Raw genomic sequence first — 18,071 nt, forward strand, 5'->3', positions numbered from 1 at the left:
TATAAAATGGTCACACAAAAAATGAAATTACCTATTCTTTCTGATTGTCTATCTTGCCAATGTGAGATTTTTAAACCGAATACAAAATTTCAATATTGATACCGTGAATTTAAACTGGATTAATGCACAACATATGGCTCTGTTATTGGACTAGGCACTTCCAGGATACCATTCATCAATGACCTTGAGACATGTCAAACCGAAATTTTGGCATGGCTTGGACAGCTCTCATGGCAGCTTCAACTGAAGCATTCTGACTTCAACCTGATTGGTAAAATAATCTTCGAACTTGCTTGGTTTGGTCCAGCATGAGGGCTAAGTCATGTCTGGCACCATACACAGCATACCATTTCCAGTGTTTCTTTCCAGAGGATACATAGATGCACCTTTCACATAGCTCTGATGCTTCATAGCAGCCTTTCTTAGGCCGGAGATTAGTGGAGACTTTCCTTTGGGACGCTTCTTTATGATAGAACATGCACCAAATGGGTCACTCATCCCAGCTCCAATCCTCCTGAGGATAAAAAGATGGACCAGGTACTGAGCTCAAGTAAAAAAAAAAAAAAAATTTCAATGCATAATTTGAACCTTCAGGGTAGAGAGTAGAACCCAGAATGTAAATCTAGAAAAATCAAAATAAATACGAGCAAAACTATTTTCTAAAGAGATTTAAAATCAAGACACTGTGAAGACACCAATTAGCCATCAACAATGGATTAGATTCATATATGATACTATGATTTTTTTTTCCTCTTTTTTTCTTGAAAATAGAGGGTGAGCCTTGTGCAATGGTAGGATTGCTTCTTTGCAATCTTAATAATCAGGATTCATGTGTATGTTGGTCCTCCCTAAATCCTGTTTTAACAGAAGCCTTATTTACTGAATTTACTCTTTTTCTAGAATTTATGATTTTATGTAGCCAACAAGGTGAAAATTCAAATTTTGGATGGTAATAAATATTGAAACAAAAAATGATATTACTAACAAATATTGGGACAAAAAGTGATATTACTAACAAATGTTGAGAGAAAAAGCGGTGTTACTAACAAATATTGAGACAAAAAGCAGTATTAATAACAAATATTGAGACAAAAAGCGGTATTACCAACAAATATCGAGACAAATTGAAATTACTAACAAATACCGAGACAAAAAGCAGTATTACAAACAAATATTGAGACAAAAAGCGGTATTACTAACAAATATTGAGACAAAGAGCAATATTACTAACAAATATTGAGACAAAAAAGCAATATTACTAACAAATACTGAGACAACAAGCTATATTACTAACAAAAATTGAGACAAAAAGCGATATTACGATATATCTGCATCCAAATCCACCCAATCTTCATGGTTAAAGACCTCTAACTTATCATATAATATTGAAGTACACCAGCACTGTGTTGCTGACATTTATAACAAGAAGCAATCAATAAATTTTAGCAAGCCCATAACATTTTTGCAATATATTCTACAATCCAACTTACAAAGATCAAAGGTAACTGTTTTCTCCCTTGTGCATCAGCCATCAAGTGCATACCACCATCAGTAAATTTACATGTCAAATAATTAAAAATCAATAAATTTACATGTATTTTAATTAAAAATTATGTTCCCTGATCAGTGCTGGAAATACAAAAGGTAAAAAGCCATTGCAAATTTTATCATACGCACTTAGGGAGGATGCAAGAGAGGGGAGGGAGGACTTTATGGCTTTGTTGTTTTTGTTATTGTTGTAACTAATCCACTTCAGTTTGTCACACAAATTCAACTAAGTCAACTTCGTGCAAAAAAGTAATTTTGAGCATTCTCCACTTCTAACATATTCAGCACTATTCGGTCTTCAATCACTATTTGATTTTCCATGGAATTTCCTATATTACCCCACTTCCACTAAACCAAAGGTTGGCTGCCATCATGCACATCAGTTTAATAAACTACATTAGTTAAATTAATCTCTTTCTTTACTCTGAAACTTCCCCAGCTTATGACAATAACCTTTGTCACATACAACTCACAGAACCACTATATCAGCAAGCAGAATGTCAATTCAAAACTAAAAGCACATGATAATGTTATCAGTCTTCAAATTATCTAAACAAATCCGTCTTCAATTGCATAAATAATTAGTAAAAACATCAAATATGTCCTCAAAAACCAGTTTTTATTGGCTGAAATCCTATTTTAGTTTGATTGCTTTCACACATGTGAGAACCACCAACCAATAAGTTCCTTGATGTCTCCAAAGTCGGTTGTCGAGTGCGGTGCCAAGCACGACATGATCAGGTCCAAGCCCAACGTGACAGCAGGCTGACCCGACCTGAGGTGCTGAGAAGCCAAACTGGAGGTAAACTACCAAAGTGGAGATAAAGTATCGACGTGGAAGCTCTCGACCTACCGAAGTGAAGCCAAAGTGGAGCTCCCAATCTCCGTAGTGTCCAAACACTTCCAAGGTACCTGTGGTAATTGACTGACGTTGGGTGTTCCCAACCTGATCCCTCGGATGCCTAAATCGATGAGGAGTCTAAGGTGGAGTTATCGAGAGTTCAAAGACTGTAGAAGGGACAGAAAGGGACCTACTAATTATAGTGGGGGTACTTAACCGCTTGCGATCAGCGTAATATTCTACAAATGAGAGCTGATTCAGAGAATATTTTCTATTGAAACGACTGCTTATGACAAATCTGATGTAATAGATTTGTGTCACATGGGTGTCCATGTTGGCATCCATATGTCAAGTTAGGAAAGGATGATTTTTGCCCTTATCATTACTCAAGATAGGTACAAACAGTAATTTTTTAGTCTCAGAACCCGGCAATGCTTTTTAGTGACCAGTCTGAAGCGCAAAGGAAAGGCCATAAGGGTCACAACACAGACTTCTCTAAAGCCAGCATCCTCAAGAAATCAAAACAACCTAAGCCTTTTAGTCCTAAAACCTGGACCAAACAAGTACTTCAAGACATGTTAGGTCAACCAGATCAAAGAATGAACGGATTCTACAAATCATGCGCAAAAAAGAAAAAAGCAGGGAAAAAGGGCAGAGACCAGTGCTTGCCATGGTCAGTATGTTATGTGCCAGCCAGCACTGGTGTATGCATGTCAACAATAGCTCTAAGACACTAGCATAACAGACTGACGTGTATATCTACTCGTGATAATCAATGGAAGACCAACAGATCCATGTAAGAGACTTAGCACTTAAGTTTTGCACTTTGCTCCACTTCAACACAAAATATTTTAGTATGAGTTTTGAGATGGCACTAACCATTACAGTTCCAAAGAACTTTTGGCACTCTATCATAGACTTTTTTGGTTGGCTAAGGCCTAAGCAAGCATAAACAATGCATTAAGGAACATAACGACATAACTTTCACAGAGAGGATAGGCCCACTTGAACCAGACCAAAGTAGCCTAGCTGTAAGGGTCTCGACATTTCTATATCATACACTATTGTAATGGACTGTTATTCAAACAATAATTGATGCATTGCAATATTCTAATCTAAGATCAAAAATAGACTGGGACGTTACTAAGTCATTTAATATAAATTGAGGAAAGAACGTCCAGCTATTTTAATGTATGCCCAAGGAGCATCACAACCGTTTGCCAACAGTAGGTTTATCAGTAATATTGTTATCAACGGTACCAATTTGGGATATTGAAGAAATACTCAGAATCAAAGAGATGAATCAGGGTATTCAAAAAGTAAGATATACTAATTAATCATCAATATAGTACTTAAAGCATCAGCCAGGACATAAAATGAAACTAAAGAATGCACAAATAACTAAAACCACTATGTGAAGCAGCAGGTATATGCAAATAATGGACCTTGACAATTTGGCTAAATAAACAAACAGTTGTTACCAGCTGATGGTAGAACCAGTAAATTAAACATCAGTCGGGAATCATGTTAAGCAGTTAGCACAATACCATATTAAGATCAACTTATAAAAAGAAATTATCATAGCTCGACCAATCATAATTTATATGATTATAAAATCAACTTATAGTTATAGAACTTCATATATTGGAAGCTGCCTTGGTGATATAATGATAATACAGAAGGTTTCCCTTGTTCACAGATATACAGTCGTATTATAAAAAGATGTAGCAACATTTGCTAAGTGTCATCAAGTAATTTATTTTAGTTGTAAGAAAATGCTAAGACAGATATAAGTTGCATATGATTTGGTTACCTCAAAATTTTTTCAGATGCAGTTCGAGCAGCATTAAGTATGCTCTCATTTGGTAACCAGTTAACTACCCTACTAAAATTGGCCCGCATTGGAGAGTGGATCTTAATAAGCTGCATAGGAGAGAAACCAAGCATTTAGCTATTGGCCCTCACTTCCAACTATTATGACAGCAAAAAATAATAAAAAGAATTAACTTACTCCTAAACACTCCATCATCTGATAATATGTCCTACCATGAAGTGGAGTATGCCCCTGCCTAGACTCTGAAAAGTATCTTGTCCTACAAACAAAGAAAGACAACTACAGCTTACAAAAGAATTGCATTACAGTGTTTATGTTCAAGCAAAGAACAAAGAGTCCTGCTTTGTACACTACCATTCCTTGTATCCTGGATCCACTGTGAAACCATACATCTCAACAGTCTCACAGATGGATAAAGCAAACTCAAGAGCCTTAAGCCCTGTTCCTTTCGCTGAAGAGCCAAATGATGCCCCTAACATGAGATATACTTTGTTCCTAATAGGGACTTCCTACAACAAAAACAAAAGGGTCAAGTGTCACACATATCCAGAAAATTTAATTTTAAAGGTTCATTTGAGTAGGATTGATTCCCCATGCTCAAAATCTGTCAGTGACAATAGTTGTGTTTCCATGCTCGAAATCTATCAGCAATAGCAGTTGTGTTTACTGTTTAGCATGTCATGGTATGTTTATGCAAATGTGTGATATTATGTCCTGTATGCCATCACTGTTAAGCATTGAAGCTCAGGCAATTATTTTTTGCTACCAGTATGGTCATGTCGGGTGAAACTTTATGATCTGAGGTTCAAACAAACAAGATTAATTGTCATTTGTAAGCACTTGACAGATACCTAAGGAACAAATGCTTTTAACATTTGTGAGCCGTAACCAGTTCTATTGATGTGTGCATATGAACACAGAAAGGAACAACATACCATCCACCACAATGGGGACACTATATTGATAAAACTTTAGATTAATGGGAAACTATATTGTTAAATATGCATGCTGTTTATGGATGAAATTTAAATAACACTACAAGCATGAATCCAATTCCCACTATTTGGAATGCTATTTACACAGAAGAAACATATGAAATGCTGAAATAGTGAGAATAATTCATACTACTATGCTGATTAGGCTTATGGCACAAGGTCAGTAATGTGACTGATAATTTATGGAGCAATCTCAGTTTCTGACAACCCTATGAACAAGAAGCTTATACCCACAAACTATAAACCTATTATTGACAACTTGGCTGATCATGACATCATCATAGAGATATGTTCAAATGAGAATCAAATTAGAGCCCTATTTAGCCAGGATTGACTATCCTTAATGCTCCTTCTTTAGTGATGGTAGGCAATTATGATTGTTAGTGAAGAGCTTAGACCAAGACCACCAGGGCAAACACAATTGAAGAGCACTTAAGAATTATCTAAAATTTGATAAGGGGTAAGAGGAATGGAAGGGTATATGTACCATGTTTAAACTCCTATTCCCCCAGGGCAAAGGCATTTTGATGGTTGTCATAGCTTAAGGAGTCTTTCCCCTAATGCAGATTGGACTCAGACCAACATTTGCTTGAAGGTCCCTGTCAGCTGGAAGTGAACTTAAAAGGCATTTTGATGGTAGTATGTTGTGCTATAAAGGTAATAAAATGGGTTGAGAGCAAGAATTACCAACTGTTATTATCATTATCATGGATGACAATTCAAAGAGCTATCAAGAAATATATGTTATATACAGCTAAAAAAAGTAATGACTAGTGAGGATCAAAGAAAAATCATAAATTCATATATGGAAGCTGTCACACTAGCTGCTATGACAATGTCTAACATAACAGCATGCACCTTTTAGAAGGAACAACTTAAAATATTTTTGAGCATGATCTAATTACCCGAATCATGTTATTCATGACATCGTGAATAGTGGTTTTGATGATCAGGACCTCCTCCTTAGTTTCTGCAAAATGCAAAACTCACCATGGTTTATATTAAAAAAGATATACATGAAAAAAGGTACAAATTTCATACCATCTAATTCTGCAACTTTGTCAAGTGCCTTGGCAGATCCTCTATTAAGAAGACGAAATGTACTTTTCCGACCAACATATTTTGTGTAGTTCTGAGATATTGTAAGAGGGAAGAAAAATTCTTAGTAGGTCAGTAAATACTACTGCAGCAAAGTTAGGAGAGGTACTCATTAAACCTGGATTGGAGCTCCATTTTCTCTAACAACAGCGTCATAATCATCTATTTCTTCCCCAAAATTTGTTTTTAGAAGGTCTCCAGAATTACCAATGACAGCACATCGTTCAAATTGCCGAGGCACAAAAGGTGGTGTTTCAGGGAGTACTAAAGAAAGTTTTTCCATGCATAATGTCCTATTCTTGCACCAGTCACTAGAATAGAAGAGAAATTTCCACATGTGTGATCATTAGCAACTTCATGGAATAAATTTACCTTCATTAATGCACCCAGCAGAGGTAAAAAGATCAAGAAAACACTATAAGACAGCCTTTCTAGCTGAATCAAGCTGGACCAACTGTACTCACAGATGTATTCCTTTGTTGATCCTCCGCCATGCATATTCCTCCCATCCATTTGGTAAAGCATCAATAAACTCTTTTGTGAGTATGGTAGAACTATTGCGAACCTAAAGAAAAATTCAATGGGTAATATTTTGAACCAGACAAAACAAGCAAGCTGTCCATAGGTCATGAATCTTAAAACCAGTATGAGCTCAAACTCAAACAATATAAAATGATATCTTGGTAAGAAATACAAATAAGACTAAGTAAAATATGGATATCCTACAGAAATATCCAGCACATTTCTAAAACATCGATCACATTTTAGAACTGCCAAAATCATCAGATGGATCATGGAACTATATATTATTTATGCTTTTGGGCTCATCCACTGCCTAGTCTATAAACAAGCTTCAAGAGATACAAATGGCAAACTCACCTGCTCCCATGTAGCAACTGCTTCACAGAGGTTGAAATCAAATGATAAGCCTTCAAGTTCTCCAGTTTTTGGATCCCTCTATAAATATAACATTAGTTTAGGAGAAATCAAATAACGATGGACTGCATAAAATTTACCTTGAATACCAAATGAAACCAGCTCAGATGAGCAAATAAAAGTCACATCTATGCTCATAAAGTAATAATACTTAAAGAATATCATCATGTAGAGCATGTTTTTTTTTCTCTAAATTGCAATCATTCACAATGAATATAAATGAATGTCAAAAGAGATCTCTAAGGTGGAAATTTATCATACAAATTAAAACATGGAATGAGAAGTACTGTTTATCTACCAGAAAAAGGCTGCTCAATTTCCAATATCTTCAGGTTCCTTGACAAGTTGGGAACAGCACCACTTGAAAACAGAATTGTGGGAAGAGCTTCTAGCATGCTTCTTAATGCAGGTAAGTAAGAAAATTCAGATTTTCGAGAGAGAATGAAGAATGGTTGAATAAGAACAATGGTCCTTGATAAATGGAGAATGCTGGCATATAGATGATGGGAAAGTGTCCATGTCATGGGCCCAAAATAGCCAAAATATTGATGCTTTTTTTTTCTTGTTATGGTACTTTAGAATTTAATAAGGGTTTTTTTTTTTTTTTTTTGAAAAAGCAACACATGATCAGGAAACACATTATGAATAGTATGGATCCTTGCACCAAAAAGCTTTAGCAGATTGTCAAGGATGAGCAAGTAAGCTAACAAGGCTAACAGCTTTATTGAACTAAATGGATGAACCATGCCACTTACTGAGATTTGCAAAGGAAAATCTAACATACTTTTTTGCAAAAGCTAAGCTAGCATGAACAGAAGTTTAAATGGTTTTTCCAAGTTTTACAACCTAATATATCAATATCTTGGCTGGATTATAAGATAATAGAAAGACTATTGGAGAAGAACTTCGAAGTAAAATAATTCATAACCATGTTTTGCACATAGTATAGCATTTTGTTTGATGCAGGAAACATTACAATTTGTTGTGTCAACTAAAAACAAACTCACCCACTTTGGCACTGTATCTCTAGGGTACTGAATCGTAACTTGACAATAGTCCTGGCTGACCAGAGCTTGTAATCCAAAACCATTAGCATCCTGCACTTCCAGAAGATGATGATTGAGAATCTACAAATTGTTTTGAGAAATGCTAGCAATATTATTAATTTCAACAATGTACCAAGAGCATCTGCATGATCAAACCACTTGTATTTAGCAGCACAAAGACAACATTAGATTTTAATGGCCAAAAAGCCATGTGAAGGTTAGTTCTTAAAAGTCCTTTATGTTGGGATGAATACTGCAGAAAAAGTTCCAAATTTCTCTTCCACTTTCATATCTACCTATGTTTTGCATGTCCAAGTGCACTGCCTCAGTCTTGCTCCCCAGAATTTGCATGCAATATGGAGCATGATGATCACTACCGCTTCCCTCTCCTTTCTTTCTGGTGCATCCAGATTTACAGAGGTGCAACAGCAACATAAAAGCAGTGGCATAGCAGCACGCTTAGCAACAGCAGCAGAAGTAGTAGAAGTAGCATGGAAATGCAACACTTGTTTGAATCAAAAGAGGGCCTGGCAGCCCTTGCTTGGTTTGAACATAACAAGGTTCTGGGACCACCTGTGGTTAACCACAAGAGTTCCAAACTCCTACTGCCAATAGGAGAGAGGTTGGTGACCTCCCAGGACAGCATTAGTCCCAAAAGGGAATCAACCGCAACCTTTCCAGATCAAATTTAGCCACTATCTTAATATTAGCAAAAAACTACAAGAAAAGAAGAACAGTGATAGGTAAAGGCATAATCGACCTCTTTGCTATCTATTTGCATAGAAGTCTTTGTTTTTGCAGTAAAAAAATATTTCCTTTTCCACTTTATTTCACTTGTGGAAGGCTTCTCTTTGTTGAAATAGAGAACCAAGAGAAGCAATGATTAGTGTAATCATTAACACCATGACATAAGAGATAAGGAAAAGATGTCCTACATCAGCTTACAACCAATGTTGACACATTCTTCCAATGATGTTCATGACTTCAACAAGACTTGATGTTACAACATATTGCCAAGACACTGTTAAGGATGCACAGTCACATGACAAAGATGTAAAGTTGAATTTGACAATAGTACAATTGGAACTATCTACCGGACAAAATCAATTTAGTGATCTCCTCAACAAGATGTTGATAACCCCAGTATCCAGCCTCAATCTTCACCAAATCCGTTCAACAAGTGTACTGACCATATTATTCCACTAGCTCCAACAGCACAATCATACTTGAGTGCTAAGGAGAGAGTGAGACAAAAAACACCGACCAAGTTAGATAACCCTCCTGACAGCGATACTGATTCCTGCAATGTGCAAAGCCACTCTATGGGAAGGGGAATATCTTGGGTGGGACTGCACACAGCTGTCATATCTGCCTTACTGGCACTGGACCTAAGGTTGGACAATAAGTTGCTAATTCCAACAGATTTATTGCAACCACAGAAAATCCATAGATAGACAAGCCCAACCGCGACCGAACCAGATCACACGCATGAGATCAGCCACCTAGCCGCATAAGTGAAGAAGTGCGGGATGACGAAAGATTCAGAAGAGAGCAGATGGAAAGGTGAAAACAAGAGCAGTTGAGGGACAGAGGGATTTTTAAACTTTTAAAATTTTCAATTGTATTGCTACTGGTCAGCAAGGTTTATGAACAGACCTACAATGGAGTGCAACAAAATACTTGGGAGGATAAATATGGAGTAGAGCCACCATGCATGCCTTCAAATCCTTCTCAACCCATGAGTCAGCCATTTATGAAGGGTGAAGATAGCTGATTACCACTGCAGACCAACTAGTCAGCACAAGGAACAATAATCAATTGTTGCCACCAACCCAATGTACTACAATCCTCCAATGGATCAAACAACAAATTGGTCTTCTGCACAGGAATGCTGAAATCTAATTTGCACAGTTTGATGCTGGCAGTCCAACCAACGGAAGAAATTTGTAATGATTCTTTCACTATTGTAGCCTTGCCCAAATCCATTAAAGAAAAGATGGAAGCAAACGGTTTTTCATGAGAAGATATTGTTGTTGTGTCTCTTTTGAGATACTGTCATCCATGATCCATAACTTAGCTAAATTTTGGAGTGGGTCTATCCAAGATGTATATTTGTCTCCTTAGAGAAGAAATGCACTAGCACTTTCTCATGTAGCTTCCCACATATAAAGCTTTATAGTCTTACTTTTATACTTTGTTTGAAACACCAAAAGGATAGAAGCGAACACTGATATCTAACAAAAATGGAATACAATTGAAAAAAGAAAGTGTGGATCAAATTATAACTGTAGAAAAGACAAAAATAGAAATTTTTGACATTGTCTTTTACATATCCTTCTATAGTGATTTTCAAGCTTATTTCATGGAATTTGAATTATTTACCATGTTGAAGTACCTTCTAACAAGTATTGCCAACACTAAAAATATATTAATAGCAACAAGACAAGTAAGCCAACTTTTTATAAAGTATTTATGAACATCGATGACAGATTTGAGTTTTAATTAGCAACAATTTCTAAATTATTGGTCCACTATGACACTAAATCTCTAAACAGAATTGTTTATTGACATATTTCGAGTACCAAACAATATTGTAATTTTCTGGGACATATCACAGTCTTAAAAGTTCAAAGCAAGCATAAAAATTAGAATACAAGAATAAAGAACATCACATTGACGAACTCAAAAATCTACTTAATTTAGACACTGATTCATACGGTAGGTCGAAATGAATTAGGGATGAATATAGAACACTTACCACGCACTTCTTGAATCCACTCTGCAAAGCCTTCAACGCCCTCAGATCATCCACCATAACCCTAGACCTGTCATCTACAGGGAAAGAAAGCAAAGGAACACAAACAACCAAACAAGAATCAAGATCCAACGACCACAGTTCCCCGGGATCAAGAAAACGAGAGTCCCGCAGCATCGAAAGCTCACAGGGATTGGAGAGTCCGACGATGTAGATGAGGATCGCGGCGACTCCCGACGCGAGAGCGACCAACAAACCTAGCTGCAAGATCCGCATCTGCTGGCGGAGACGATGATGATCGTGACAATAATACTTAGCCGGAATGCACAGGACGGATAAAAACACGTACGGATCTGCTTTCTCCCCTCCGCAGTATAGAGTAGTGGGCGAGTGGAGAGAGGGAAGTTGGATCTCAGCTTCGTAGGATGGGCTCACGTTGTCTTGCGTTCCCGATGCTGCGGCTCGACTCCGGCTCGAGATGTAATGTGAGCCGGTCCGTACAGTAGGGTAAGCCCGGTCTGATGGGCCTTTGGCCCCATAGCGTTGAAATTATTATATAACTTAAGAAAACAATTTTTTTTAAAATCAGAAGAAAAAAAGCCATAAAATAATACTATAATTAAGACAATATTAACATGATAAACTTTAGAAATAAAAAACAAATAAGTGGATCAAAATCCGCATATCCACTTATAATACGTAATTTTACTTTCTCCAAATACGATCATTCGAAAAAAATAACGAATATAAAAATATATAAAACAACACTACAACTCTAATATTAAAATTATTTAAAATATCTTTTTACTATATAAATATTAACAAGTAATTCTAAAACACCTCTAATTTTTTGGAATGAGTCTGAATTTAATAACAATGATTTGGATCAATTTTTTTAACATTTATATTATTATTATTATTATTATATATATATATACATACATATATATATATATATATATATATATATATATATACATATATATATATATATACATATATATATATATATATACATATATATATATATATACATATATATATATATATATACATATATATATATATATACATATATATATATATATATACATATATATATATATATACATATATATATATATATATACATATATATATATATATATGTATATATATATATATATATATATATATATACATACATTCAGTGATAAGTAAACAAATGCTAGTTGACATACATGGCATCTATGACCACTTGGAATCATGTTTTTCCACGGGATAACCACGAGGCTTCATATTTCTTTTCATTAAAATTACAGCTTTAACATCCATCTAAAATTATCGAACCATGGTCTACAATATTTTCTACTTTTAACCAAATGGTTAACCTTCATCTGGATATTATTAAACGAACAAATATATAATTCAATTGATAAATCATAACATTTTGTTAAGACAGTTCATTTACTTCATATGACACCTTTAAACACCTCATAAGGATATATATGACGAGAAAAAGCTGATGATATGCATAGAGGCATGTAGGCAACTATGATGATTTCGACAAACTAGCAATAACCACTAATAATAGTCATTGATGTTAGTGAAAATAAGACATGAAATCACACAATAGGATTAGGAGATCATTCGAAAAGAATAATAAATATAAAATTATATAAAACGAGACTACATGTGCAATATAGAAATCATTTAAAGGGTCTTTTTGACTATATAAATGTTAACAAGCAATTCTAAAACACCTCTAATTTTTTTGGAACGAGTCTGAATTAAATAGCAATGATTTGGATCACTTTTTTTAACATTATATTATTATTATTATTATTATTATTATTATATATATATATATATATATATATATATATATATATATATATATATATATGTATGTATACATATATAAACGGTCACTAATGAGTTGATGTGTCATTTGCCATGATCCAAAAATTTTGATGACAAGATTGGTGATAATATTTTGTCATTAAATTTTAAATTAGAAAATATTTTAATGGGGATATTCTAATCTATGTGTCATTACCAAAATTTTATTCGGTGATAATTACGTAAACAAATGCTAGTTGACATACATGGTATCTATAACCACTTGGAATCATGTTTTCCCAAGAGGATAACCACAATGCTCCATATTTCTTTCTATTAGAATTTCATCTTTAAAATCCATCTAAAATTATGGAACCATGGTCTACAATATTTTTATACTTTTAACCAAAATAGATAACCTTCATGTGGATAATATTAAATGAACAAATATATAATTCAATTGATAAATCATAACATTTCGTTAAGACAGTTCATTTACTCCATATGACGCCCTTAAACACCTCATTAAAACATAAATGAAAAGAAAAAGCTGATGATATGCATAGAGGCATGTAGGCAACTATGATGATTTCGGTACACTAGCAAAAACCACTAATAATAGTTACTGATGTTAGCAAAAATAAGACATGAAATCACATAATAGGATTAGGAGATTATTCGAAAAAAACAACGAATATAAAAATATATAAAACGAGACTACATGTGCAATATAGAAATCATTTAAAGGGTCTTTTTGACTATATAAATGTTAACAAGCAATTCTAAAACACCTCTAATTTTTTGAAACGAGTCTAAATTAAATAGCAATGATTTGGATCACTTTTTTTAACATTATATTATGATTATTATTATTAGTATTATTATTATTATTATTATATATATATATATATATACATATATATATATACATACATATACATATACATATATGTATATGTATACATATATAAACGGTCACTAATGAGTTGATGTGTCATTTGCCATGATCCAAAAATTTTGATAACAAGATTGGCGATAATATTTTATCACTCAAATTTAAATTAGAAAAGATTTCAATGAGGGTATTCTAATGTATGTGTCATCACCAAAATTTTATTCGGTGACAATTACGTAAACAAATGCTACTTGACAAAACATGGTATCTATGACCATTTGGAATCATGTTTTCCTACAGGATAACCACAATGCTCCATATTTCTTTCTATTAGAATTACATCTTTAAAATCCATCTAAAATTATCGAACCATGGTCTACAATATTTTATACTTTTAACCAAAATGGTTAACATTAATCTGGATATTATTAAACGAACAAATATATAATTCAATTGATAAATCATAACATTTCGTTAAGACAGTTCATTTACTCCATATGATGCCCTTAAACACCTCATAAGGACATATATGATAAGAAAAAAATGTTGATATGCATAGAGGCATGTAGGCAACTATGATGATTTCGACACACTAATAAAAATCACTAATAATAATCATTGATGTTAGCGAAAATAAGACATGGAATCACACAATAGGATTAGGAAATCATTCAAAACGAACAACGAATATAAAAATATATAAAACGAGACTATATGTCCAATATTGAAATCATTTAAAGGGTCTTTTTTACTATGTAAATGTTAACAAGTAATTCTAAAACAACTCTAATTTTTTAAACAAGTCTGAATTAAATAGCAATGATTTGGATCACTTTTTTTAATATTATATTATTATTTTACTATTAGTATTATATATATATATATATATATATATATATATATACACACATATACATATACATATATGTATATGTATACATATATAAACGGTTACTAATGAGTTGATGTGTCATTTGCCATGATCAAAAAATTATGATGACAAGATTAGTGATAATATTTTCTCACTAAAATTTAAATTTAAAAAGATTTTAATAGGGGTATTCTAATGTATGTGTCGTCACCAAAATTTTATTAGGTGACAATTATGTAAATAAATGCTAGTTGACATACATGGTATCTATTACCACTTGGAATCATTTTTTCCCAAAGGATAACCACAATACTCCATATTTTTTTTCATTAGAATTTCATATTTAACATCTATCTAAAATTATCGAATCATGATTTATAATATTTTCTACTTTTAAGCAAAATGTTTACGTCCATCTGGATATTATTAAATTAACAAATATATATTTCAATTGATAAATCATAACATTTCGTTAAGATAGTTCATTTACTCCATATGACGCCCTTAAACATCTCATAAGGACATATATGGCGAGAAAAAACTTATGATATGCATAGAGGCATCTAGGCAACTATGATGATTTTGACACACTAGCAATAACCACTAATAATAGTCATTGATGTTAGCGAAAATAAGACATGGAATCACACGGGATTAGGAGATCATTTGAAAAGAACAATGAATATAAAAATATATAAAACGAGACTACATGTCTAATATCAAAATCATTTAAAGGCTCTTTTGACTATATAAATGTTAAAAGCAATTATAAAACACCTCTAATTTTTTGGAACGAGTCTGAATTAAATAGCAATTATTTGGATCACTTTTTTTAACATTATATATATATATATATATATATATATATATATATATATATATATATATATATATATATATATATATAAACACCTATAATATATGTATATGTATATATATATAAACAGCCACTAATGAGTTGATGAGTCATTTGTAATGATCCAAAAATTTTGATAACAAGATTGGTGACAATATTTTATCACTAAAAATTAAATTAAAAAAGATTTTTAATGGGGGTATTCTAATGTACGTGTCGTCACCAAAATTTTATTCAGTGACAATTACGTAAACAAATGCTAGTTGACATATATGGCATCTATGACCACTTAGAATCATGGTTTCCAACAGGATAACCACAAGGCTCCATATTTCTTTCCATTAGAATTGCATCTTTAACATCCATATAAAATTATCGAACCATGATCTAGAATATTTTATACTTTTAACCAAAATGGTTAACCTTCATTTGGATAATATTAAACGAATAAATATATATTTCAATTGATAAATCATAACATTTAGTTAAGACAGTTCATTTACTCCATATGACGCCCTTAAACACATCATAAAGATATATATGACGAGAAAAATCTGATGATATGCATAGAGGCATATAGGCAACTATGATGATTTCGATACAGTAACAAAAACCACTAATAATAATCATTGATGTTAGAAAAAATAAGGCACATAATCACACAATAGGATTAGGAGATCATTCAAAAAGATCAACGAATATTAAAATATATAAAACGAGACTACATATCAAATATTAAAATCATTTAAAAAATCTTTTTGACTATATAAATGTTAAAAGCAATTCTAAAACACCTCTAATTTTTTGGAAAGAGTAAATTAAATAGCAATGATTTAGGTCACATTTTTTAACATTATATTATTTTATTATTATTATTATTATTACTATTATTTTTATTATATATATATATACATATATGTATATGTATATTTATACATATATAAACGGTCACTAATGAGTTGATGTGTCATTTGCCATTATCAAAAAATTTTGATAACAAGATTGGTAACAATATTTTGTCACTAAAATTTAAATTAGAAAAGATTTTAATGCGGGTATTCTAACGTATGTGTCATCCCCAAAATTTTATTACAATTACGTAAACAAATGATAGTTGACATACATGACATCTTTGACCACTTGGAATCATGTTTTCCCACAAGATAACCACAAGGCTCCATATTTCTTTCCATTAGAATTGCATCTTTAACATCCATATAAAATTATCAAAACATGGTTTACAATATTTTCTACTTTTAACCAAAATGGTTAACCTTCATCTCGATATTATTAACCAAACAAATATATATATATTAATTGATAAATCATAACATTTCATTAAGACAGTTCATTTACCTCAAATGACATCCTTAAACACCTCATAAGTACATATATGATGAGAAAAAGCTAATGATATACATAGAGGTATGTAGGCAACTATGATGATTTCGATACACTAGCAAAAACCATTAATAATAGTAATTGATGTTAGCGAAAATAAGACATGGAATCACACAATAGGATTAGGAGATCATTCGAAAAGAACAATAAATATAAAAATATACAAAACGAGACTACATGACCAATATTGAAATCATTTAAAAGGTCTTTTTGACTATATAAATGTTAGCAAGCAATTCTAAATCACCTCTAATTTTTTGGAACGAGTCTGAATTAAATATCAATGATTTGGATAACCTTTTATAACATTATATTATTTTATTATTATTATTATTATATATATACATATATATATACATATCTTCATATACATATACATATACATATACATATTCATCACTAATGAGTTGATGTGTCATTTGCCATGATCTAAAAATTTTGATCACAAGATTGGTGACAATATTTTGTCACTAAAATTTAAATCAGAAAAGATTTTAATGGGAGTATTCTAATGTATGTGTCGTCATCAAAATTTTATTCAGTAACAATTACGTAAACAAATGCTATTTGACATACATGACATCTATGACAACTTGGAATCATGTTTTCCCATAGGATAACTATAAGGCTCCATATTTTTTTACATTAGAATTGTATCTTTAACATCCATCTAAAATTATAGAACCATGGTCTACAAAATTTTCTACTTTTAACCAAAATGGTTAACCTTCATTTGAATATTATTAAATGAACAAATATATATATTTCAATTGATAAATCATAACATTTCGTTAAGATAGTTAATTTACTCTATATGACGTCCTTAAACACCTCATAAGAACATATATTATGAGGGCATCCTTAAATCATAACATTTCGAGTATCAAACAATATTGTAATTTTTTGGGACATATCATAGTCTTAAAAGTTCAAAGCAAGCATAAAAATTAGAATACAAGAATAAAGAACATCACATTGACGAACTCAAAATTCCACTTAATTTAGACCCTTATTCATACGGTAGGTCGAAATGAATTAGGGATGAATATCAAACACTCACCACACACTTCTTGAATCCACTTTGCAAAGCCTTCAGCGCCCTCAGATCATCCACCATAACCCTAGACCTGTCATCTACAGAGAAAGAAAGCAAAGGAACACAAACAACCAAACA

At 32.5% G+C, this 18,071-nt stretch overlaps 1 protein-coding gene across 2 annotated transcripts; it reads right to left on the minus strand.

The window, feature by feature from the left end:
• Positions 1-11,489, minus strand: LOC103996671 (sialyltransferase-like protein 2). Of its 2 annotated transcripts, XM_009417634.3 has the most exons (13): positions 11,403-11,449; positions 11,242-11,329; positions 11,057-11,130; positions 8,260-8,349; positions 7,196-7,273; positions 6,781-6,881; positions 6,435-6,627; positions 6,260-6,350; positions 6,124-6,188; positions 4,578-4,732; positions 4,401-4,482; positions 4,203-4,312; positions 1-514 (listed from the first exon to the last, which is right to left on the minus strand). In XM_009417634.3, exons 2-13 carry the CDS (start codon positions 11,327-11,329, stop codon positions 316-318), a joined length of 1,326 nt encoding a protein of 441 aa, XP_009415909.2. In that variant the 5' UTR covers positions 11,403-11,449; the 3' UTR covers positions 1-315. The 2 variants fall into 2 exon arrangements, with proteins under 2 accessions (XP_009415909.2, XP_009415908.2); XM_009417633.3 differs by having other exon boundaries at positions 11,242-11,489.
• Between the last annotated feature and the right edge of the window lie 6,582 nt (positions 11,490-18,071).

Source organism: Musa acuminata, chromosome BXJ2-9 (assembly GCF_036884655.1).
Source record: "Musa acuminata AAA Group cultivar baxijiao chromosome BXJ2-9, Cavendish_Baxijiao_AAA, whole genome shotgun sequence".
NCBI lineage: Eukaryota > Viridiplantae > Streptophyta > Magnoliopsida > Zingiberales > Musaceae > Musa > Musa acuminata.